Genomic DNA, 26463 nt, shown 5'->3' with positions numbered 1-26463 from the left:
CAGGGTTGCCAAATGAGACTGATTATTTCCAGCCCAAAAATGCTCATTGCCCACCTGGAAGCACAAAATACCGCCCAGTTTGAACAAAATTCTATTGATTTCTATGGCCATAATTCGGTAGACAAAACCCACCCAAAAGCCATTTTTGTCCGCAGACTCCCATCCTAAGGAGCCCAATTGGGCGGAAAACCGCTCAATCTGGCAACACTGGATACTGGAGAGGAGAGCTGAGTGTAGCTCAGGGGCAGGCCAACAGAAATAGCCCAACAGAACAGAGCCGAGCAGAGTAGAGGGAAAGGACAGGTGATGACAACTCCATTTGGAAAACCAGAACACACATACTCTCTCTCTCTCTCTCTCTCTCTCTCTCTCTCTCTCTCTCTCTCTCTCTCTCTCTCTCTCTCTCTCTCTCTCTCTCTCAAGGGAAAGGTGGCCGTCTACCCGACCTCCATCACCAAGGACTGGCTGGTGTGCTCTGTCAGACACGCATGCACGCACGCACGTTTGCACGCACCCACCCGCTTGCTAAATACAAACGTCAATCCTTCTGGGTTCAACTGAGTGGCTTTCTGGTTACTAGTGGCATTCAGCAGCTCTAGGGGTTACCGGGTAACAAGCTCCCATGTCAACCTTCGACCCCTGTTGGGCGTAGTCAAAATAAAAGCCACAGAAGAATCTGCTAAGAGAGTGTCTTTTTTCACTCTCACTCACTCATTCACTCCTTTCTGCTAGGCAAAGTTTTGTTGTCAGATTTTTTTTCTTTAGAATGTTCTTGCATTTAAATACAAACAATTGATATAACTACTGTGATTTGTCACCCCAAAGAATAATTACCTGTCAAAGTGGCCATAGCCACAGCCAAGTTTTACCAGCATTTGGCTGGTTGGCAGGTGCCAGTGTCAAGCCCGAACAGTATGTACTACACTATGCTAATAAGGCTGGGAGAGAAAATATCCCATGCCATATCTATCTATCTCTCTCTCTCTCTCTCTCTCTCTCTCTCTCTCTCTCTCTCTCTCTCTCTCTCTCTCTCCATTGGTGCACTACTCACCGTAGAGCTGCCAGACGCGCACCTTGTCCTCATAGGGCAGGTCGTACTTGAGGGGGTCCCCCACAGGGCCCTGGTAGTAGGGACGCATGATGGACTCTATGGCTGACGTGTGAGCCAGTCCAATGGCATGACCAAACTCATGGATGGCCACCGCGAACAGGTCCATCCCATGAGAGTCTGTGGAGGGAGGGAGGGAGAGAGAGAGACAGAGACAGAGAAAGAGACAGAGACAGAGACAGAGAGAGAGAGAGAGAGAGAATTATGATGGCCGATCAATTAAAATACTTGATGACGTTCAATTGTCAGTTCTGAGCAGCCAGCCAAACAGGTGGCTCAGGGTGTATGCTGTGCTGCTGTCCATGGTCCTGAAAAAGGGATATTGTGATTGTGTGCTTTTGTACCTGATATTATAGGATGCCACAATTCCACTTCCTGTTAGGAATTTCCGTTCAAATTCATATTAAGATTCAAGAATTCACATGGAATTTTCAGGTCATTCTCAATTCAATTTGGAATTTCATGCAAGCCTGCACCCTAACATGAGCTCTTAGTTTAAAAAGTTATCTCATGAGTCATCTGTAAACATCACCAGCACAAAAAGACAAGTCCATAATGGATAGTGTTGTGTGGTAGGTAAAGGCTGTTCAATAATGCAGCTTGACATAAGACTTGGAATACAACTAGATGTGAGACACAGAGAAAGTAAGAGGGTGGGAGACACAGAGAGAGCAAACAGAGACAGAGAGAGAGAGAGAGAGAGAGAGAGAGAGAGAGAGAGAGAGAGAGAGAGAGAGAGAGAGAGAGAGAGAGAGAGAGAGAGAGAGAGAGAGAGAAGAGAAGAGAGTATGGGTTATGTTGGGACACTGTAATATGCTGCGCTGAAAGCAGTGGAGAGTGAGGTAAACTTTGCATCGCAAAAGGTTGATGTTCCAATCCCCAGAAGACAGACGCACACGCACACACACACACACGCACACGCACACGCACACGCACACACACACACACACACACACACACACACACACACACACACACACACACACACACACACACACACACACACACACACACACTGACAGACACGCACACGCACAAACACACTCCTACTCACACACAAACGCGCGCACATATGCACAGACACACACGCACGCACAATTCAAATAAATAGAAACACACACAGCCCCTGACATCATTTGAAGTGCTTTGGATATCAGAAGTACCAAAAGGCATCTCATGTCCCAGAGATGATGGCAAACACAATCATCATTTGACTTTGACTACTGTATCTGTCCTCTCATTTTCAAACTCTCTCTCTCTCTCTCTCTCTCTCTCTCTCTCTCTCTCTCTCTCTCTCTCTCTCTCTCTCTCTCTCTCTCTCTCAGAGATCAGGTTAGACGTAGTTCAACTTACAATCAACACACACACACACACACACACACACACACACACACACACACACACACACACACACACACACACACACACACACACACACACACACACACACACACACACACACACACACACACACAGGTATAGGAGTGCAGGCACACATACACGCACAGGAATAGAGCACCATCGGGACTTGAATTACAGTAAGTCAGATTTGCCATCAATGTCAACGTCTGATGCCACTAGTAATAAAGGAAAGTAGAGTTTCCCTATCGGGACTCAAACCCAGGCCTACTCAGATACCAGACTAGGACACTGGGTTAACTGCTTAACCTGGGGTTGCTAACTCTAGAGCATACCGAAAGCTCTAGAGATGGTAACGCCATCACACTACCACACACATACACCTACACCCAGTTCCTCTCACCTGGTGATCTGAAAGTCCAGGCCTCGTCATCGTCGAAGTGCGTGTCCCCAGCCGAGAAGCGTTCTCCGGGGAAGAAGGCGTGAGCCACGGTGCCCCCGGGGCCATCAAAGGGGTAGCCGTCGTTATGGTCGGCCTTGGTGAAGTCGATCTGGATGTCGGCCTCGCTGCTGGCCACCTCGTGGAAGTTGAGGGGCGCGATGTCGCTCCAGACCTTCAGGGCGTAGAACATCAGCGCCCGCACCGTGTCCCGGCCCAGAACCTCCGAACCCTTTGGAAACGTCCGCACCCTACAATCAGAAATACAAATCGTGATGTACGTGTGGGCATACACACACACACACACACACACACACACACACACACACACACACGAAGAAAATGTGCACACAAAATACAGACAATGGTAAATCCACAAGTCACTCGCAAAATGTGTATGCATGGATACACACAGCACATCTGCACACATTGCATGTTGCACATACAGCAATCTGCCGCAAAGCACTCTGACTGCTGCAACTGAAAAGAAATGAATAAGTGCGATTGAGATACCGCAATGGCTGCATCCGCATTTAGACAGCAATGCATTGTGGCTCAAAAAGCTGCATGACGGTTAGATTTCCTGTCAAACTTCGAAATTTCTGTGATTTTGCATTGACGAGGTGACATGTCACATGGTGACTGCACTCATATCTTGCAACCTCTGCAGTTGCTTATCCCCTTCAACGCTCGCCTGCAGACCGCCTTCAAGGTCACGCGCCTATGAACTGGTTGGTCAACAACTCACTCACGTGTGTATATGAGACTTGTCTCACACCCCTACACAAGTTTGCACAGGTCCCCACTTCAGCACCTCTTCACTGCCTGTCCCTCCACTCCTCACACGTGGTGTATTAGTAGAGCAAACTGTTAGCAAACTGCGAGCTCATCGTCTCGTTCATATTTGTGGCCGACTTTAAATGCGCTGTATTTAATAGCCCCTACATCGTGACAGCAAGTTCTCGCTCACGTGCTTCGTCTATGTTGGTCGACAGCAACAAAGTCGTATGGGGCTAATGACAGGTCCGACAGGCGTATTAGGATGCATCTGCCTATGCACTGCCGCCTTGTGGACACAGGTGGGAATTACAATTGAAAGAAAGCATTTCAGACTGACCGACCGACAGAGACCGACATACTGTCTTACAGAGATGCTAGGACGCATCTAAAAAAGAGAAACACCAGAGTTCGTCCTCAAGAATACAGAACATTCATGTGGTGTGATTTCATTAGACATGAGGAAGACAATGGCTTAGTGCCTGATGGACTCAAAAGCCATGAATGATTAAATGCATAAAAACATGTGCATTCATGTGGAGTATGTACAGATACACACAAGCACACACACGAGCGTGCATGCACACGTGCACACACACGATCACACGCTCACACAAACACACACACACACACACACACACACACAAACACTTACACACACACACACACACACACACACACAAACACTTACACACACACACACACACACACACACAAACAGGGACACACGTACACACACAAGACAGAGAGTGCCATAAAGTGTCATGGCACAGTGTGAAGCCTGACTGCCAAGTGCATACAAGTGGCTTAATGACATCAGAAGCCCAACATACAATTAACCCATGAAGATCAAAATGAACTGGCTTATTTATTTTTAATTACTGACATGTCAAAGTTTAAATTTCATAGTGTCAAAACACAGTGTGAAGCCTGACTGCAAGCAAGTGGCTTAATGACATCAGAAGCCCAACATACAATTAACTCATGAAGATTAACTGGTTTATTATTTTTAAATGGCTGACAAGTGCTTCTTTGGAGACCCATAATGAAGTGCCATTTTTGTGCAGTTTCTGGTGATGCTGTGGCTTGCTGCCTGGGGACACACAGTTGGGGACTTGAAGTCATGCTGCTGTGCTGTGCTGTGCTGACAAGTGACATCACAACATGAGGTCTGCCATGGGTACATGCTCTAATTTTGGCTACCACCAGCCTTGATGCTGTTTGTTTGCTTGTTTGTTGTTTGTTGCGTGTTTTCTGTTTATTTTTCATCATTCCCGTGACCCCGTTGATGTTTAAGGGATGTGAATGCCACTATGAATAAGTTTTGAGCCATGTTGAGACAGTCATTGAAACATGAGGAAAGGAAGGAGATGTGGTTGAAAATTCCCTTTGAAATGCTGTTGGTAGAAGACAGCAGTCTTTTTCCGTGTTGCTGTTTTGTGTCCTGCTGTCCAGAATACAGCATGTGCTTGGCTAGTCATGTGAGACAGTGTGGATCCAGCAGCTGCGGATTACAAACAACACATGTTGTAGAACTAGTGTGTGTGTGTGCGTGTGTGTGTGTGCGTGTGTGTGTGTGTGTGTGCGCGCGTGCGCGTGCCTGCCTGCGTGCGTGCGTGCGTGCGTGCGTGCTTTATTGATGCCAAGTAGAGTAGATCAAGGAACATGTGTTGTGGTTGTCAGAAGCCTGGTGAGTGGGTGAGTGCTTGCTGTTTAACATATGTACTGTAGGTCTATGGTGGCATATAGCTGGCCTGTTATGATGTCTTCATTAATTACGGAGCTTGAGTACTTATGCATGTCACAGCAACAAGGAGAAGCGTCAAGGGATGCCACACATTTTATGTTGTGCAGTTGAAAAGAATGGTGGGTTTGGTGTTGTTATATCGACAGTTAAGATCTTCTGGTTGTTACCTTGGTGTAATTAAAATGTCCTTTGGAAAATACACATGCTGCCATCGTGAAAGAAAAAAACTGATGGTTTGACTATAGGGGTGACAAACAAACAAAGTTCTAGAATCACTGGTGTGTTCTTTTCAAATGACTGCAGTATTTTATGAAGTAGTGGAGAATACAGGAGAGATGCTTAATTGCTCCCCAAAGGAAATTATGGAGACTTGTTATGAGGTGATACTCGAATACAATAGCTGATATAAGATAAACACCAGACCATAAATCTAAGGCAGTTATGTTATATCTTCCTAAAGAGTGTAACTCATGTTTAATTTGTTTGCAAAAGCTTACACGGAGGGATTTGACATTATAGCGGTTGACAGTTTCCCTTGGAAACCAAACTGTAACAACCATGCTTCACCATAGAGTAAGTCCTGAGTAGATAATAAAATTACACTTTATTGTTTCTTACTTCATACAGACAGACTCATGGAGTACAGAGTAGATTGCTCTCCTCTGGCTCACTCACTCACTGCTGTAACTCTCTGACAAGATATTGCCCATTTTCTTTCCCAGCATTTTAATGAATGCCATACCCCATCTGAACTGACAAAGCAAGGATGATTTCAAGATGAAAATAATACAACCTTGGTGTGAAAATTCTCTTGGTTGGTAATTCGTCTTTTACCCGATGTTAAGATAGCAGCATTTGGCCAAGGTTGTGTATGTAAATGCAAACTGCTGCCCCACGCACACACACACACACACACACACTCAGCTTGCTGCAGGAGTGTGAGGTCTATGGAAGTTGCTCATGCTAGTATTCATTACGTGCCCCCCTGTCTGGGTCTGTGTACCTCTGCAATACATTAAATAGGCAAACATCCCTGAAGAGTGCATTTGTTTATGCTCCTCTGACTAAGCGTTTGTCATGAAAAGTGCATGTGCTGCTTGTTTCCAGCTATCCTAAACCTGTTTTTCAACTTGCAATCTACAGACTTCCTCCAGTGTGCGTGCGTGATGCGTGCGCGCGTGCGTGCGCGTGCGTGCGTGTGTGTGTGTGATTGTTTGTGTGTGCGTTTCAACAGTGTTGCAATGCAATTCCCCCTTAGGAACCGTATAAGTAGCAAAAATGCTTTCGAGAAACGGGGCCCAGAACTGTGATGACAAGACACTTGAGCAAACATGCACGCACGCACACACACACCCACACACTGAATCATGCATGTGTAGGAAATGACTGATAAAACTCATTTTGCAGCTAATGAGTGATTCTACGATTCGCCTACGCTTTTGGCAAAAGCAAAATGTCAATTATCAGTATTTTTTTTTCAACTAAATTACCTAGATGTTTACATAGTGTATATATTTAAGTTTCCAAACAAACAAATTGCCAAGCTTAATCTTAACCCTCCTGTTATCCTTGGGGTCTATTTGACCCCTTTCAATGTTTAACACCTGAAAAATACATGAAGTACATATTTCTTCTGCCTCATCTTTGATGACTTTTCCTAAATAGATGAGATGAATGTGAAAAAAGTGAAATTTCAGCAAAAATGTTTTTCCTAAGCGCTGTACACATTTTGGTTACATCCGTGTTCCTTGGGGTCAATTTGACCCCAATTGTTTCACATGTATAAAACATAAATGGAACATTCATATTTTGCAAATAAATGTTAAAATCTGTTTAGATAATGTGAAATACATGAACATAAGCTATTCAGCCATGTTTCTTCTGAAAATTTGGCTTTGTTTTGGCCCTGATAACTAAAAATACCAATGATATGGGGGAGGCCTAAAAGTAATTCACGGCAACATTTTGGACATTGGTGGCTAATACAGCATTGACATTTTGACAAAATACACCAACTGAACCTTTTTGAACCTAAAGCACCATCATGGCACCCACCACAGCAACCCCCCCCATTCCTGTACCCTTGGAGCTTCTTTTGCACCCTCCACTACACACAAACACAAGTATAAGAAATAAGAAGGGTCACATATAGTCAGCATTGCTATGCATGCTGTTCTGTGCCCAGCATACATAATTGTAAGTCATGGTATATTTTAAGAGAAGCTTTATGATTGTGATCCAAATATTGAAATGGACTGTTCTGATGGTGACACGCCATTGTAGAGTAGAGAGGGGGAATAAGCCCCCCTTAAGGAAAAGGTATTTTTTCTCCAAGAAGATGTTAACCATCTGTGTTAATTTCAACCATAGTTGGTAACAACAGTGAGGTGAACAATAACCCATCATGGAAAATTGGCCTAAGTTAATCCTTCATGACATTTTAAACAAAAACAAAAATTGTGCTAAAGGGGCCTTTTACCCCGCTAGTGGGGTAAAAGGCCCCCCCTAAGGTGGGGGAATAGGCCCCCCTAAAAAAAACCCCAAACTACTTGGTTCACTGATTGTTTTCTTCAACCAAACAATGAAAGAAACAGCATTCCAATAAATAATCAAAATTTGTACAATTCTATTGTAAATACAACGTAATATGAAGCTTTTAGGCTACCTGTGTAAATGCTTATGTATACTGACGCCAGAAAATTACATGACTAGCCAGAAAATTTTACTTTCCTCCATTGCGTCGCTAAAATGCTATCCACAGCGGATGTTTGTTTATCCCCGTGGTCAGGACTATTCATAGCAACAATGCAAATTGAAATTTGTGCCATCTAGTAGTCAAAATGGGAAAAATGGGCAGGGGGCGTATTACCCCGTGGGGGCGTATTGCCCCTCTCTACTCTACTTCTTTAGATGGAGACGATCTTAAGGTTGTTTGCTATGTTGAGAGAAGTAATGGTGCTATTCTTCTCCTCATTTCAGTATTGTGTTCCTAATTGACACCTTTGTCTGCAGCATTGGTTAGAAATTGGTGTTACCTAACATAGAGAAGGCAGGAACAGCAACAGCTGCAAGTTTTGTGAAGGACATACACACTGACATCCATACCACAAGTTCTCCAGTGGGCATACATAGTGAATAGAAGTAAACATACAATGTTCTAGCCCTTTCCCTTCAAACATTACCCCACTATCATGAACATGTACTATGTCTACAAGGAGCACATGCAAACCTTTTTTCCTTATGTGCACACTAATTCAAGCGTAGAAACAATGTAGAAAAAAATGATTTTCTATGATGTTCCCGAAACTCTTAGTTGGCAATGTATCCATGTTCTTACCTCACTATTATACTTGTGCTATAAATACACATTCAAACGTTCAGAAGAAAATAATGTTGGACTTAAAAAAAACCTTCTGAATGTTTGGGAATATGTCTATTTCTTTTAGGGTCAAATTGACCGATATGGTAATAGATAGATAATATCCTTGATAATCAAATTTGTTTTTTTTCTTTTCAATGTTATAAGTGATAGAAATTCTTATTTAGGGAGTATATGGAGCCAATAAATTTAAAATAATATGTGTCCATCTGTTTTTAGACCAATTAATGACATTTTATTGCTATTTTTTCTAATTTTCGCCTAGTCATGGATTACGTTTTTTTGGTGTGTGGGCTATGTGTGGGGGTGCTAGGATATATTGAAAGGACTTTTTATGTCACCAACAGAGCAATAATACATATCTGAGACATAAACATGTAACAAAGTGTTGTTTCCTACTGATTTTGTAGACATTTAAGTGGTTGGGGTCAAATTGACCCCAAGGATCACGGATGTTCCAAAATTTGAGGGTAACAGGAGGGTTAAATCATTTGATAAATACTCTAATGAAAGCGAACATTTGCTTAATTATTTTGTCAACAGTGTTATGGACAAATACTATGTCATTTCAAACATAAATAAAAATACTACAGAGTTGAAACTATGCACGTTTGAAAGTGCTTATGTCCCTTAGCAATAATGTTGTCATTCATCTGTGTAACTGATATAGAAAATGTGATTGTTGAGCTTCATAAGTAGGATTTTATGATTCACTGTGATACAGACTGACACATTTTTCATTATACATCCCTGTAACGTCTGAGTTGAATTTAGTCAGCCTCCTTACACAAGACTTCCTTCTCCACAGATAATCCCTAGTGTCTGTTCATAGGATTTTTCCAACACATAAGGGATCAATAGCTTAAAAACACTTTCAAAACAGTCAACCGTGTTACTCAACCGTGTTACTCAACTGTGTTACGGTCAACAGTGCAGGGGAACAAGTCGGCACTTTTTTAGGAGAAATAACAGAGCAGACAAACCGATCTCCCTAGAACACAAATTATTTTGTTTGTTTGTCTGTCAATATGGAGATAAATTGGCAAAAACATACTCCTCCTCAACTGTCATCAGTGTTGCCAGATTGGGCTGGATCCCGCCCAATTGGACTGCTTAGGATGGCCGTGTGCGGGTAAAAATGGCATTTATCAGAAAAACCTGCCCACTTTTTGCCATAGAAATCAATAGAATTGGGCGGGATTTTGTGCTTCTAGGCGGATTTTGAACATTTTTGGGCTGTAAATCATCAGCCTCATCTGGCAACCCTGAATGTCATAGCTAATTGTAACACCATTGACGGTAAAACGGTTGACATTTCAGCCATTTTTATGGTGTTGTGCTAACTGAGGACCTCAGAAGTTCCAAGTCTTCCCATATCCTGCCAAAGAGGTTATGACCTCACGTGATGTTATTCGTATGGCCTAAGACCAAACCTTTACTGATTTATGGAGGGGGTTTCAGACCGTGACACGGTTAACACAGTTTTCGTGGACACACACAAAATGGCAAATTTCATGTATAATGGAAAGCACAGTGGTCTTTCTGACAGTTTTGTCATATTGTGATGATTACTGTGAATCAACATTTGCAATCGTCTTGGGCAAAACAAGTTTCTTTACATGGTAATATGAAGACTGAATCTGACATTTGGAAAACAGGACAGCATGAAAACGCCCAAAACCAGTATTAAATACTCATTCTTGCTGAGGGAAATAATGCCATGTCTACACTTTCTGTATTATATGACAGATAAATGTTTTCTAATGTCCAAATAATCATTGGATGCAGTTAATAGTTAGTGGAATTGGCAAATAAAATCCATGGACTTAAAAGCGTAGTCGAATCGGAGAATCACTCTAATATTTAAATCTCACACACTGACCTCCTACAGCTCAGTGGTCCCAGAATAATTTACTGGAAGCTAGTATACTACTGCATGCTGCAGGCTTACACACTCAATCACACACACACACACACACACACACACACACACACACACACACACACACACACACACACACACACACACACACACACACACACACACACACACACACACAAGCTACGCATACACACACACACACACACACACACAAGCTACGCATACACACACACACACACACACACACAGGCTACCCATGCACTGTAAAAAATGCCCATTGAAATTACGGCCAAAAACTGTCAAATTGCAACAGTCAGTGACCGTAAAATGTAAAACAGTTTGTCTCTGTACTAAATACGGCAAAAAGCACTACATGACTTTTTTTTTGACAGGTGTCATATGTAGAAAATACTGGACTGTTCTCTGTAAACGAAGAAATATTGGAAAATACCGTTAAGTGAAGATGAAGTAGTCAAGAAACGATACATAACTTTATTTTTCACTGGTGTCTTATGTAGAAAATACTTAACTGTTCACTGAAAAGGAAATATTTGAAAATACTGTTAAGTGAAGATGAAGTAGTCAAGAAACGGTACATGACTTTATTTTTCACTGGTGTCATATGTACACAGCACATTTGTCAGAGTTAGATTGATCAGACTGGTTAGACTGGTGTTCAGCCAAAATCTAAACACCAAGAGTTGCAGCAAGACTACACAGTGTTATTTGACTCCTCTGGATCGGAGTTGTTGAGCTAAGAGAGCTAGAGAGTTAATGTTTAATTCCCCAGAGAGTTGTGAAAACCATGCCTCCTCAAATGTCAAATGTTTTGGCAACATGAGCAGCCATTTTTGTTGAGTCCCCTATAAGTGAACCAAACTCAATCCTCTGTAAGTGAACCAAATTGTGAACCAACAGACAAAGAACTCTGTTCTGCTTTTCTTCACATTGTGTATACTACAAAAAGTAGGTGCTCTTTCTGGTCGTGTTAGGCTTTTTGAGTCCTCTTTTTGTCCAATAGATCTCTTGTGATTGCACTTGTTCCAGGTGCAACTTGTCAAACCACTGATAGGCTGGTTGTAACAGGCAGAGTTTGATGTCAACATGCTATTTGATTAGTAGCCATCAATTAACTTAGATTACAACCCTCTGCATGTGTTCAAGTTCATCCTGCGCAAAATTTCCCTTATTGGACTTGGAGGCTTTGCCATCAGAGTTTTCGAGTGAGAGGCAAATTGACAAAGTAAACCTCTCTAAAACTCAGAATATCCTTATTTACATTCCTCCTACCCAACAGAAAGCAATGGAGGTTATAATGAATTAAATATTAATTACTCCACAGAAAACAGATTGCCTGTGTGCTTGGCTCCATGTGCCTCCACGTTGTAGATTTGACAACAGTGAAGCTGGCAACTGAATAAACTGTGCAACAGTTAAGGACATTTTGCAATAATTCACTGTAACTTATATATTTCTCCGGTAACAGCCAACAGTTTAGCCTCATTTAATGTGTAAAATATACTTAAAAGCTAGCATAATTAGAAAAACTCTACCTGGGACAGTAATCCCTTGATTCAGTCTCTTAGAAGTATACTAGTCTATTTGAAACTGTCATTCTACTTCATCCAAATCAATCTGTCAATCAATTCCTGACCTCACCTGATTGCTAAGGGCTGTCATGCAATGATTAACTTACTGCCTGCACCTGCGAAATGCCTCATCACTCGGGTCACATGGTTCACTTGAACATGTATTTAAACCGGGACTGTTGCGTTGTACTTCTCACTGGTTGGCAGCTAGCTAGCTAGCTGGCTGACTGGCTGTAAGGCCAGGCCGATCTGCCTGCCCTCACCTGGCCTGACCTGGCCGGCCCGGCTAGCAGGTCATGTTGTAAGGGTGGCTGGCTAACTAGCTTGTTTGTTAGCGTGCTTGCCCCGCTAGCTGTGGCCTTCATTTTACTCAAGGTTATTTTCAGGCCTTTTTCAAAAAAGGAATGCATTTTCATACCCTTCAGTGAGTAGAATCAGTCCAATCAGTTGTCTGATTGTAACTCTATAGGACTCACCTATTATGGGAATTCCACTTAAATGCAACACATATAAACTTTGAATCCTACGCCTGAGCAACACAATTGTGCTGCTGGTTTAGCAATAAATTCTGTGGAATGAATAGAGATTCACCATAAAAACAAATGCTTTATACTGTAAATTGAACAGTCATACCGTCAAGGCATAAATAATTTCTGTTGTTTTAACAGAAATTGACTGTGAAATAGGCAAATGAATGCTGTGGAATGGTTAGTATTTCACTTAAAAAACAACAGGGTTGCATTGTTAACCCATTGAGGTCTAAGTGCCCTTGAGAGGGCAATTTGACATGTCTCCAAAAACAAATCTGTAACTCTGTGAGTTTTTGTCATTGAAACACATAAGTTACACCATTAGAAACCTCAGACCTTCCAGATTTCAAATATATATATATATATTAAATAAATTATATAGCTGGCCCAATTTAAAGAAAGTGAAAAGAAATCTTCGCATATTCTGTACTCTCTGCCTGTAGCAGCCACACCTATAGCTATTCACATGTAAAGTACCGGTGCTTGAGTGGCTATTCAGAGGTGACAACCCGCCCCTTTCAGGTAGGGTAAACACAGCAGACGTAGAGTGACAGGGGGGTTGGGGCAATCAGAGCACATGGGGATTGACAGGGGGGTGTGGGCCATTAGAGGTTTTTCACACCTATCTCATTAGTATTCAAATGAGACAGGCAGTGGCAGTGACAGTCATTCTTTTTTGCATTTTGTATGAAAACAACAAAACATTTCTAAATGCCCTTTTCACTTTTATGCTGCCAACACATTTGTTTACAAGATTCAAACTTCAAAAGTCTTGGCTAGATATATTTATTGTGTGTTTTCTTGAACTTTTTGAAGATGTCTGAAACCTGTTTTTTTGTACAGTTGTGTTTATACTCAATTTAAATAAAACATGTTTGTATGACATCCAATTTTTTTTCAGATTATTTCTTGTCAGGCTTTTCACAATACAACCATATATTCCACTTTTGCATAGATGCTTACTGTTAGCTGAAAATACTTGAAAATGTCAGGGTGGTGCAAGCAGCCTAAAAGCCTCTGAAAGGCCTTAGACCTCAGAGGGTTAATTATACAGCTGTATACCAAGAGCCTACACGAGTGTCACTGTTATTTAAACAGTAACTCCCCTTTATTGTAACATCTTGAAAATGTTGATTCTACAAGTCTTAATTTACCTTACCGTAAATCCATATACAAGATCTCTGTGTTTTATACGGTGAAAAAATGGCAACCACAGCTGCCAGTTTTTCACCGTAATTTTGACAATAATTTTTTTTACAGTGCATACACACACACACACACACACACACACACACACACACACACACACACACACACACACACACACACACACACACACACACACACACACACACACACACACACACACACACACAGGCTACACATACACATACACACACACACATAGGCTACCCATACACACACACACACACACACACACACACACACACACACACACACACACACACACACACACACACACACACACACACACACTGAATCATGCATGTGTAGGAAATGACTGAGTGAAACTCATTTTGCTGCTAATATTTAAATCTCACAGGCTGACCTCCTACAGCTCAGTGGTCCCAGAATAATTTACTGGAAGCTAGTATACTACTGCATGCTGCAGGCTTACACACTCAATCACACACATACACACACACACACACACTCACACACATGCACACACTCACAGACAGACAGACAGACAGACAGACAGACAGACAGACAGACAGACAGACAGACAGACAGACAGGCAGACAGACAGGCAGACAGACAGACAGACAGACAGACAGACAGACAGACAGGCAGACCCACCCACCCACACACACACACACTACTGTAGGTTCCAGACCTCTCCTTGAGGCTTACCCTAGCTCAATCCCATGACACTCTCACTATCGCAGAAATGCAGTCAATCAGTTGCACACACACACTCTCACACACACACACACACACGTGCAAATACTGAGTAATATACGTGCAATCTCACACTCGCGCTCTCTCTCTCTCGCTCTATGCCAGTATGGAAATACTAGTTTGATTCGTGCAAGAAGGGAAAGTGGTGGATTTGAGGATTTTCACTGAATTTGCCTACTTTTAAGCAACGGAAAATATCCCAATGTTTGCAGATAAATGATGTGTGGACAAAGGGAAGTTCATCATCCAGGGACATCTGGAGACACTGACGAAGGGTGCATCGAACATTGGCTGAGCAGTGCTCCACCCTTTGTCAGACACAGAATGCGGAGGCCCCTACCGCGAAAAGAGCGAGGCGAGCGACAGAAGTAATTGACTTTGTATTGAGTCGCGCGACAAAAGCGATTCTGGAGACTAGAGGCAATTTGCGCGACGAGAGCGACAGTTTGAAGTTGAAATCTTTTCAACTTTCTATGAGGCGGTTCTGCGACCAGCCGCGACAGCCAATGACTGTATAGAGGTCAGTGACCACAGCCAATGGGAATGTTTGAATGCTTTGCCTTCTGCTTGTAACGGACATACTGTAGTGGCTTCAATCGCGCTTATCGCTCTGTCGCTTGAATCGCATCGTGCCTGGTTTATTCGTGCGGTTAGACTACATTTAATTCTTTAATACTAAGGGGTGGGGTGGGGGGGTGGTGGCATGCATATGATGAGATCAAGGGGGCCTTTGTCAGGCTTATGATGAGGTCAGGGGGCGTTTGGTCAAAACCACTGGATAAGAGGAAAGGGAGGGGAGAGACTGGTGAGAGAGGGGTTGAAAGAAAGAGAGAGAGAGAGAGAGAGAGAGAGAGAGAGAGAGAGAGAGAGAGAGAGAGAGAGAGAGAGAGAGCATAACAAAAGAAAGAGGGGTGATGTGAAAAGAGAAAATCTGAAAGACAGGCAGAGGGAGAAAGAAAGGGAGAGAGAATGAAGGAGAGAAAGAATTAGAAAATAGAGAGTGCTCATGAAAGACAGAAATAGACCAACAGAGGGATGAAGTAGCAGGAAAGCCTTCGCTCCTGGGTAATTATCTGTCCTCTATGTGTGTGTGTGTGTTTGTGTGTGTGTGTGTGTGTGTGTGTGTGTGTGTGTTGTTGGGGCGCGGGGGGGTTGGGGGGGTGGGTAGCATGCAACAATGCTTTCGAGAAATGGGGTCCAGAACTGTAATGCAAAACTTGAGCACACTCACACACACACACACACACACACACACACACACACACACACACACACACACACACACACACACACACACACACACACACACACACACACACACACACACACACACACACACACACACACACACACACACACACAGCCTTGACTCCTGGGTAATTATTTGTTGATTAATCAGGTGATTAATCGCTGCACTAACGAGGACAGCGGTGGCCTCTGTGTTGCCTAGTAAATGCACTGAAGCAAGGGTGTGTGTGTGTATATGTGTGTGTGTGTGTGTGTGTGTGTGTGTGTGTGTGTGTGTGTCTGTGTGTCTGTGTGTCTGTGTGTCTGTGTCTGTGTCTGTGTGTCTGATTGATGTGTATATTTGATTTTGAATGGTTGGTGTACTAACACACAAGCACACACACACACACACACACACACACACACACACACACACACACACACACACACAAGCATAGGCACGTGCGCAAACACACACACAGGCATGCACACACACACACACACACACACACACACACACACACACACACACACACACACACACACACACACACACACACACACACACACACACACACACACACACACACACACAGCTGTCCTCTCGACCTCTTGTCCACATCTACACACATCCACCTCGAACCTTCAGCCAGCCCTAATGCTCTATCAGGGGTCCTCCAGGACTGCCAAATCACACATAACTGACCTTTCAGCTCTGCCCACCTGTGAAAGGACCAGATTATTCTCTTTTGCTACCCCACTTTCTCTTTACCCTTTACATTACATTACACTGAGCTGACGCTTATTTTATCCAAAGCCACTTACAGGTATTTTAGGTACAGGGTATTGGTTACAGTCCCTGGAGCAATGTGGGGTTAAGTGCCTTGCTCAAGGGCATGAATGGCTTTGAGCATGAATGAAGGTGCTGTTAAGAGTGGGATGTGAACCTGCAATCCTCTGATCTGAAGACTAGCGCTCTAACCATTGAGCCATGACTACCCTTTTATCTTGCTTTATTACAATGGTGACTTATTACAATGGATCAGAGAGGGGGTCAAGTCAGACTAGCAACATTCACTTCCTCAACAACCAACTCAACCCACAGCCATCCAATTTGATTAGTTTTTTGTGAGGGAACAGCACACATATCTGGAGTGCCACTGTGCCAGGAATACTCTAATCACCACTCAGTCTGTGTTTGTAGAGAATCTGGTGAAGGCTGTTGAAGTCCAAACGTAATACAGCCATGAAATAATAAAAGACAACAAAAAGGATTTCAAGTGTGCAGACCTCTCACTCCGAAACTAAGCCTTTGTCCTGCACCTTTCCTTGGGATGTTTGTGCACAATCTTCACCTTCAACTGAAGGAGTAGCTGTCCATACAGCTGCTGTAATTGGACTCTCAGGGAAGGAGAGTTTGTGGCTAAACAGTTTCAAAGACTAGGTTGAGGAACGGCGGAAAACAGGGTTAAAAAAAACAGCTGCCCTTGAGCATGTCGATGGCTTGTCTAACTCATTATCTCAGGGAGGAGAAATGAGATGTAAAAACAGATGTAGCGCATGGCAGTGTGAGGAGTGTAGCAAGAGAGGAAAGCAGACAAGGAAAACAACTGAAGCGAGCAGAGAGGAAGGGCATACAGCAGAAAGAGAGAGAGAGAGAGAGAGAGAGAGAGAGAGAGAGAGAGAGAGAGAGAGAGAGAGAGAGAGCGAGAGAGACTAAGAGACTATGTAAACAACAGAGATGTTCAGATGACAATGTAGATAGGCAGCTTGAGAGTAAACAGTGTTGTTTTTCTTGTGTAGTAGTGAATTGAGACAGAAGAATGCATTGGGTGAGAAAAATAAATGTTTAGTGTTGCACTGAAAGACTGATTTGCAGAGCAACACATACACACGCGCACGCACACACGCGCACGCGCACACACACACACACACACACACACAAACACACACACTTGCTCCCTCAACAGGTCCCGTAGTTCGCTGCCTGCAGCTGCGTTCTCAGAGGCCTCCACCCTCAACACATTCATCAAAGCAGCTCGAAATAGTCGCTGGTTAAAGCAGGTGCTTGACCGGGGTCACCCTTTCCCTCTGTGTGTGTGTGTGTGTGTGTGTGTGTGTGTGTGTGTGTGTGTGTGTGTGTGTGTGTGTGTGTGTGTGTGTGTGTGTGTGTGTGTGTGTGTGTGTGTGTGTGTGTGTGTGTGTGTGTGTGTGTGCGCGTGTGCTTGACCAGGGTCACCCTTTTCCTCTGTGTGTGTGGTGTGTGTGTGTGTGTGTGTGTGTGTGTGTGTGTGTGTGTGTGTGTGTGTGTGTGTGTGTGTGTGTGTGTGTGTGTGTGTGTGTGTGTGTGTGTGTGTGTGTGTGTGTATTCCACCAGGGAAGTGTGTTTGCCACTGTATCTTGTGTCCATATGTGAGGAACAGAGAGCCAAAACCACAGGTCTCTTGACATAATCCTCCCTGTGTAAACTCACTAGGCATGACCATATCTTTCCACTCTGTGTGTGTGTGTGTGTGTGTGTGTGTGTGTGTGTGTGTGTGTGTGTGTGTGTGTGTGTGTGTGTGTGTGTGTGTGTGTGTGTGTGTGTGTGTGTGTGTGTGTGTGTGTGTGTGTGTGTGTGTGTGTGTACGTGCGTGCATGCGTGCGTGCATGCGTGAGAGAGAGAGTGTGTGTGAGAGAGTGAGTGAGTGAGCGAGTGAGTGAGAGAGTGAACGAACATGTGCTAATTCATGCTTGTGAGGTGGCCTGCCCTACAGCTGTACCCTCTGGACTTAATTAACTACTGGCGGATATATGGCCGTAAAAAAATACATACGTAAATGCAGAGTACATTCAATGAAAGAAGACACACACGTACAGTTTCCCACAGCTCAGGAAATAGCTTTTTTAGTGATTGGGCGCGTACATCCACCAAGCATGTGGCTTATGAGAGACTGGGCCAATACACAGGGCAGATATAAACACATGCACTGCACACACACATGCACACATACACACGCACGCATGTGTGCAAGTGAGATAGCCAACCCACAGGGTTGATATTCTATAAAACATATAGTATACCACTTCCCTCCCTGTGGCTGACTCCCACTTAAGGACACAAGAACACTCTGTCAGGACACACCAAGACACACATCAAGACACACACACACACACACACACACACACACACACACACACACACACACACACACACACACACACACACACACACACACACACACACACACACACACACACACACACACACACACACGTTGAGACGGCCTGAGTATCACAAGTGTCACAGTTGCTGACAGTGTCAATCCCCATCCCCACCACCACCACACATGCGCACGCACGCACGCACGCACGCACGCACGCACGCACGCACGCACGCACGCACGCACACACACACACACACACACACACACACACACACACACACACACACACACACACACGCTCAAACACCTACCTCCATGACAGATGTCTCTTGCTCCACTTGTTGTTGAGTGGCGTGAGAGCTCGTCTCCTCCGCCCCGCTGATGATGACGATGCCTCTGGTGCAGACAGGTCTGGTAGCGAACACCTCGGAGTCTTCATTAGACCTAGAGTAGCCTGGTCTACACACACGCATGCACGCACACACGCACACACACCATTTATATTCTGGCTCGAGAAGAGCATGTTAATGCCAGTGCTACCAGACGGTAGTTTGTGTACACACACGCACCATCGGTGAGAACCAGGCTAAGGGAAAGCAGCATTCACACTCAAAACAACCAGCTCAGTGTGGAGATAAATGTTGAGATGAGGATGTGACAATGCTGACCTCCACTGTAGCAGCCTAAAGCAGCACAGGTGTGTTCAATTAGGGGAGGAACAGAACACCCAGACCAACTGCCTTTTTTCAAAATTTGAGTTTGAATTTTGGAACTTTGATGTTAGGATCCACCCTTGTCTGCTTTACCAACTGTTTTAGAAGCTGTTTCCACGTAGCAGGATATTTTTATATGTGGGGATTTTTTTCTCCTGGTTACATTGGTTTTGGCCTTCCGTTTCCACGTAGCAGATATTTAAAATCCAGATATAAAAAAGCTGGCTTTAAAAATATCCTGCTTAGGGGGCTGAAACGCATTTGTTACAATAGAGGATTTATTTTTTATCCACATGTTGCATGTACAGCTAAACATGAGAAAAAAATACCCCACAAAAAAATATCATGCTACACGGAAACAGCACCTTAGACGACTAACCGAACCAATTGGCCTGCATCTGTCCTCTGAGCAATGATATTTACCTTTTTTCTCAAGCTCTTACAGTTCTAGTTGTACTAATGAAACTTATTCCAAATAATAATGTCAAGAAATTTCCACTGTTTCACCTTGCTAATGGAGTACTTTCTAAAATTTGGCAAAAAAAGGCAAGCAAACACACACACACACAAACACACACACACACACACACACACACACACACACACACACACACACACACACACACACACACACACACACACACACACACACACACACACACACACACACACACACACACACACACACACACACACACACACACACAGTCATTCAGCTCCACTCACCCAGCTCTCCCGTCTCCTCCAGCCCCCCGAACCTCTGCATGGCTTTGATGGCTTTAGTCAGGGCCTCCTTGGTCTGCAGCTGCCCCGTCACCGGGTCTGGAGGAGGCAGGTAGCCAAACTTACTCAGCCAATCCTGAGGGAAAACACAGGGACAAGGAAAGAAGGGAGGGTTAAGTATACTGTATCTATATTTCTGAAGTTCAGACAGAAATTCATAGTGTTTGCTGATAAAAATTTAGGTTGGCAATGTTTTTAAGAAATTAATTAATAAAAAGTAGGCCTATGTATTTTTGAGACGCATCATAGGTTTGCATATCAATATCACAACGGTCCATTAAAAGAATTGAGTTTCCAGTATAACATCTGAAAATAGCTTAAAGATGCAATGCCACATGCAACAGTCTAGAGCCACCATCCAACGACAAAAAAGAAACGTACAAAGTGTTGCTTTAAAGTCACTTGTCCCTGGCTTTCAGCCTGTGTCTCTCGGCTAATATTCTGTAGTCTGAGCCTGCTGGAGGCTCGCAGCTCCACAAATAGACCTATTGATTTCCACTCAATTTGTCTGCAGTCTTTTCATTAGACTGGCAAAGTGGAGAGCACTTGGGTCTGCTCGCCTGCTTGCTTGGGAAAAATTGCCCACTCATTTATACTCATATCTAATCATAGTCCCACTGATATTCTCTCTCTCTCTCTCTCTCTCTCGCTCTCTCTCTCTCTCACACACACACACACACACACACACACACACACACCACACACACACACACACACACACACACACACACACACACACACACACACACACACACACACACACACACACACACACACACACTCCAACAGCAACCCGTGAAACCTTCTCTGAGTGACAGGAGGATTGTTGACTGTTTGTGCTAACCAAGCTATATAGCCTGAGCCAGGAGCTGATAACATTTCCTTCCACACAGGGTAAAGTCCTTATTATACTGCATTAGGCCTATCAGGGATGACAGTGCAGCACCAATAACATTGCCACCAGCTCAAGGTTTCGCCCAAGAGTTGATAACATTTCCTTCCACACAAAGTAAAGTCCTTATTATGCTGCATTAGGCCTATCAGGGATGGCGGCACAGTGAGCTCAGCTCAGTGAATATAATATATGCCCACAGAGTTCAGGTTTGTACTATACAATCACTGCCAATAATATTGCCACCAAAGCCCATTCAAGTGGCCTGCCTCCTCTCATTGCTATGCATTAACTGAGGATAGAGTTCTTTTCGATTCTCCTTGAGTGCGTGCGTTTGTGCATGCATGTATCAGTGAGGGTTAGAGAGAGACTGGTGTGTGTGTGTGTGTGTGTGTGTAGGACTGCAGGGTGTGTGTGTGTGTGTGGGGGGGGGGGTGCGTGTGTACGTGTGCGTGTGCGTGCTTGCGTGTGTAAGTGAGGGCGAGAGAGAGAGAGAGAAAAACGAATTGAATGAGACAGGAGAGAGTGTCAATGTGTTTGTGTGCAAAGTCATTGCATGTATTGGTTGGGTTGAGCGAGAGTTCATTCAGTAAATAACTATGACCAATAACCTGCAGTGTCTCCATCGACAATCCAATCCAGCGCTGGATGGCATTAATGCAATTGGCTTATGTAGACACAGCAATATCCTCTTCAAATGAAAAGTGTTTCAGCTCCAGCAAACTTCACTTAACTCTTTTTAATGGGCCTCTCTGTGTGTGGAGCCAGAGTAGAGAAGAGCAGGGTAGAGTACACTTACAGAAATGGCCCATAAGGCCTAACTTACTAATTTACACCAGAGCTGAGAAGCGGCACGGGCCGGAAGCGCTCTTTACCGGCGGTGACGAAAATACATGGAAACAGATCTGTACTTCCACACCAACTGGCGGTAGATGGGCAGTAGTGGCGCGGGAGCCGACTTCGCTCCGCGTTGCATTTGGAAAATAGAACTCAAGTAGATTTTGGACGTCAGCGACCGGCGGTGTCCCATTCAAATAAATGGCAAAGTAGCAAACTAGCTATGGCTGTGGGGGGATTTTGAACTGGACTGGCCATGCACGCCAACACTGTCGGTGTGAAAGGCAGAGTAGAACACACCGGCCGACACTAAGCAGAAAGACCTCAGTCGTCCCACTGCCGTTCCGCCATGGTCTAGTCTGAATCTGGCCTAACAATCTGCCATCCACCACAACCCAGGATGTCCAACCAAGCATCCATCCACCTGCTATTCCCTTGCAGCCCAGCCAGAATTAGCAGCCACCAACCACCACCCCGACTGTCCCCCCACCTCATCCTCTTATTATATGCCAGCCATAACATCAGCATCTACCCTGAATGTCCATTCACCCACCTCCCCTATGCACCACAGCCAAAAATACCTTGCCTGGCTCTTCCCTGACCCGCAGTTCCGCACAGCTTCTTGAGCTCCTCTACTAGGTCTGGGAGCATGTAGCAGGATTCCATTTCTCCAGTCAAAAAATATTTGGAGCATTTATTGCTTCAATATCAGCAAATGTTATTATTTGACTGGAGAAATGCAATCCTGCTACATGCTACCTCTGTGCGTGTTGAGCGCCACTAGGGTCTTCAGAGCTACACACACACATACACACATATAGGTCCGGTAGTAACCAGGCTAGAATATACCAGCCTCTGCCAAACAAACTGACTGTTACAGTTTTTCTCGATTGCTTCCACACAATTTCTGGTACTTCACACATAATTCTATAGGAACATCTCACCCATTTCCCAACTCCCCTAACCAGTCACTGAACCATTAGCACAATTTCTTCTTTACGCTCACATTTCAGTTTTAAAAACACACTCTTTTCAAACCACTACACACAGTTCTCTGGATTACACACAATTTTCAAAGAAAAAGAAAAAGAAGAAGAAAGAAAATCCCTGGTTGTCGCATTGAACACACTGTCATCCAAAATACTAAAATAAACTGCCATACTAACTATGTTCACTTCCTCATCACATGGGCAAACTCTCTTCATACTGGTTTACAATCTGAAATCATCACCCCATAAGGACACACATTGCATGTGATATTGATGAAAACACGAGTGGATGCAGTGAGAAAACACATTTGTTTAGTTTTTGAACTCCAAAATATGTTATACAAGAGATCACTTTCAAGTGGTTACCCAATATTTTACAAAAAATTAGTGCAATTTCTTTATATGTCAGAAAAATAACTAAACTAAATAACTAAATCTATTTTTTGCCACATATCTGTGTGCTCTGAGTCTAAAAACAATATGTCAGTATTTTACTAGAGACAAATACCCTCTTTAGTAAGTAGAACACTGAAGAAAATAAGTTTTTACTGTGTGTCAAGTTGAGTATAGAGTTTTACCTTGTGCATATTAGTGTTCAATGGTTCACATAATAGTGCATTAAAATGACTGATTGTGTGTGTCATTTGAGAACAAAAATGCCTTTTGAGAAGAGAGTACATTGTTTTGAGACAAGACATGCATTGTTCAGGAGAAGTGAAGGGTTTTGCCCATTGTGTGTGAATTTTGGGGATTTGTGTGTAGAGTTTTGAGAATTCGAGAACTGCCGACTGTCTACTAAGCACCTCCACTGCCCTCCCTAAGGAACACACATGAGGAGGCAGTGGAGGGCTGAACAGCTGGGGTGCTTAGGGCTCATTTAGCATCAGAGGGAGAGAGAAAAAGAGAGAGAGAGAGAGAGAGAGAGAGAGAGAGAGAGAGAGAGAGAGTGAGAGTGGATTAGAGAGACAGAGGGTGGTATGGAGTAGCCTGGCGACGCCATCCATGTACTCCACCCAAAGGTTTTGGCTCCGCACATCGTCTGGCAAAAGCCTCGAGCTCGGTTCTCTCAGTGTTTCGCCAATCAGCAAACAGTTGAGAGTGGTGACGTAGAACTCACCCGCGAGCTCCGTTACTGATTGGTTAAGGTAACTATATTCACACTTTCGTTTTGTTATTTGTATGCTTTTGCGACGCTATAACGTAACAGGCATGCTAATAAAGCACGATATGGGTTTTGATTTGAGTTTGGAACTTCAATTAATTTAAATGATAGAGGAAGATCCGACCATCTCCCATCGTCCAAGGAGACGGATTCCTCATGGCTTTTGCCAGACTGATTGACAGAGTCAACAGTCGGCTATTCGCCCAGGCTAGGTATGGAGAGGAAGAGAAAGAGAAAAAAAGAAAAAGAGAGGGGCAGGGGGAGCCTGAGTGCACAGGAGAAAAAAATGTGAGAGATGAACAGAGAGTGTAAAAGGAAAACAGAGAAATGTGGGGAAAAAAACCCAATAGAATGCTCGTTGTCAAAGGTGGAAGAAGGAGGAAAAAAAGCTGATGTATATGGCATCACACAGACCTGAAATAATATGTAATGTCAAGGGATGGAGTCTAGAGATATGACAGCCTGTCACTAGAAATTGTAATCAAACTCATAGACAAACAAATTTGTATGCGTATGCACACTACAAGCTCTCACAAAAAGCAAAACCTTTAGTTAGGCCCCATTTAGTTACAACACTGACCTTTACTATGAAATGTCTTTGAAAGGAGACATCTTCAAATAACTGAGTGTATGTAGGTGTGTGTGTGTGTGTGTGTGTGTGTGTGTGTGTGTGTGTGTGTGTGTGTGTGTGTGTGTGTGTGTGTGTGTGTGTGTGTGTGTGTGCGCGTGCGTGCGTGCGTGCGTGCGATGTGTCTGTCTGTTCATCTGTGTGTGTAATTTCATCTGTGACACATGTTTTCCTAAGAGAGCATGGTGGTCAGGCACCCGGTTATGTTCGTTGTTTTTTGTGCCTCAACCTCTTGATTCCAATATACTGTAGCACATCCCCTCACCACATCCACAGTCTCTCTCTCTCTCTCTCTCTCTCTCTCTCTCTCTCTCTCTCTCTCTGGTGCCATATACATCAGCTTTTTTTTCTTCTTCTTCCACCTTTGACAACGAGCATTCTATTGGGTTTTTTTCCCCACATTTCTCTGTTTTCCTTTTACACTCTCTCTTCATCTCTCACATTTTTTTCTCCTGTGCACTCAGGCTCCCCCTGCCCCTCTCTTTTCTTTGTTTTCTCTTTCTCTTCCTCTCCATACCACCCTCTCTCTCTCTCTCTCTCTCTCTCTCTCTCTCTCTCTCTCTCTCTCTCTCTCTCTCTCTCTCTCTCTGGGCCCTCAGACCTTGGCCACTAACCCTGCAGTGCCACTCCTGTTGAGATAGCCGTCTACTGCTGGCTGCTTGTGTGTGCCAAGAAGAACAGATGCATTCAGCTTCACTGCCCAAAGTACCCAGGCACAGGCACAGTACCCCCACCCATCTCTAACCACTACACACGCACACACACACACGTACACGCAGTGTAATAGTGCTAGTGCTCTCTTGGTCTCTGGGCCCTCAGTCCTCGGCCACTAACCCTGCAGTGCCACTTCTGCTGACATAGCTGCCTACTGCTGGCAGATTACTAATATGTGTGGCAAAGAAAAACAGACTGATTCAGCTTTGCTGCCCAAAGTGTACCATAGTGCAACACAATGCCCCCCTCTATCTGTAACTCCCCCATCGGCCATGGTAATACACGGACACAGACATACACACCCATACACACATACGGACACACACACGCGCACACACACACACACACGCGCGCACGCACACACACACACACACACACACACACACACACACACACACACACACACACACACACACACACACACACACACACACACACACACACACACACACACACACACACACACACACACACACACACACACATGCCCCATGCTAAAAAGCCCCACCGGAGTGGACTGCGAGTGTATTGGCAAGCCGTATTTGCCGCTTGAGCACTTTAGTGAAGTCTGAGCTTAAATCCCGACCCCAACACCCTGGCAGGCTTTCCTTATTTTTATTTTTTTCATGCATTTTCTAT

The 26463-nt window shown here is 44.0% G+C and overlaps 1 protein-coding gene across 1 annotated transcript in view; it reads right to left on the bottom strand.

Annotated features, from left to right (window-relative positions):
- The window catches only part of LOC134457832 (matrix metalloproteinase-17-like), an 80595-nt gene that overhangs the window by 8814 nt on the left and 45318 nt on the right, over window positions 1-26463 (bottom strand). Inside the window, exons 2-5 of the mRNA XM_063209800.1 lie at window positions 20546-20678; window positions 19418-19565; window positions 2871-3157; window positions 1052-1228 (exon numbers count right to left, since the gene is read on the bottom strand). Coding sequence (XP_063065870.1) covers window positions 1052-1228; window positions 2871-3157; window positions 19418-19565; window positions 20546-20678 — 745 coding nt within the window. The remainder of the gene's footprint in view (window positions 1-1051; window positions 1229-2870; window positions 3158-19417; window positions 19566-20545; window positions 20679-26463) is intronic.

Source organism: Engraulis encrasicolus, chromosome 11 (genome assembly GCF_034702125.1).
Source record: "Engraulis encrasicolus isolate BLACKSEA-1 chromosome 11, IST_EnEncr_1.0, whole genome shotgun sequence".
In the NCBI taxonomy this organism is placed as follows: domain Eukaryota; kingdom Metazoa; phylum Chordata; class Actinopteri; order Clupeiformes; family Engraulidae; genus Engraulis; species Engraulis encrasicolus.
The sequence above is the reverse complement of the archived record's forward strand: the minus strand, read 5'-3'. Positions and strand labels throughout refer to the sequence as shown.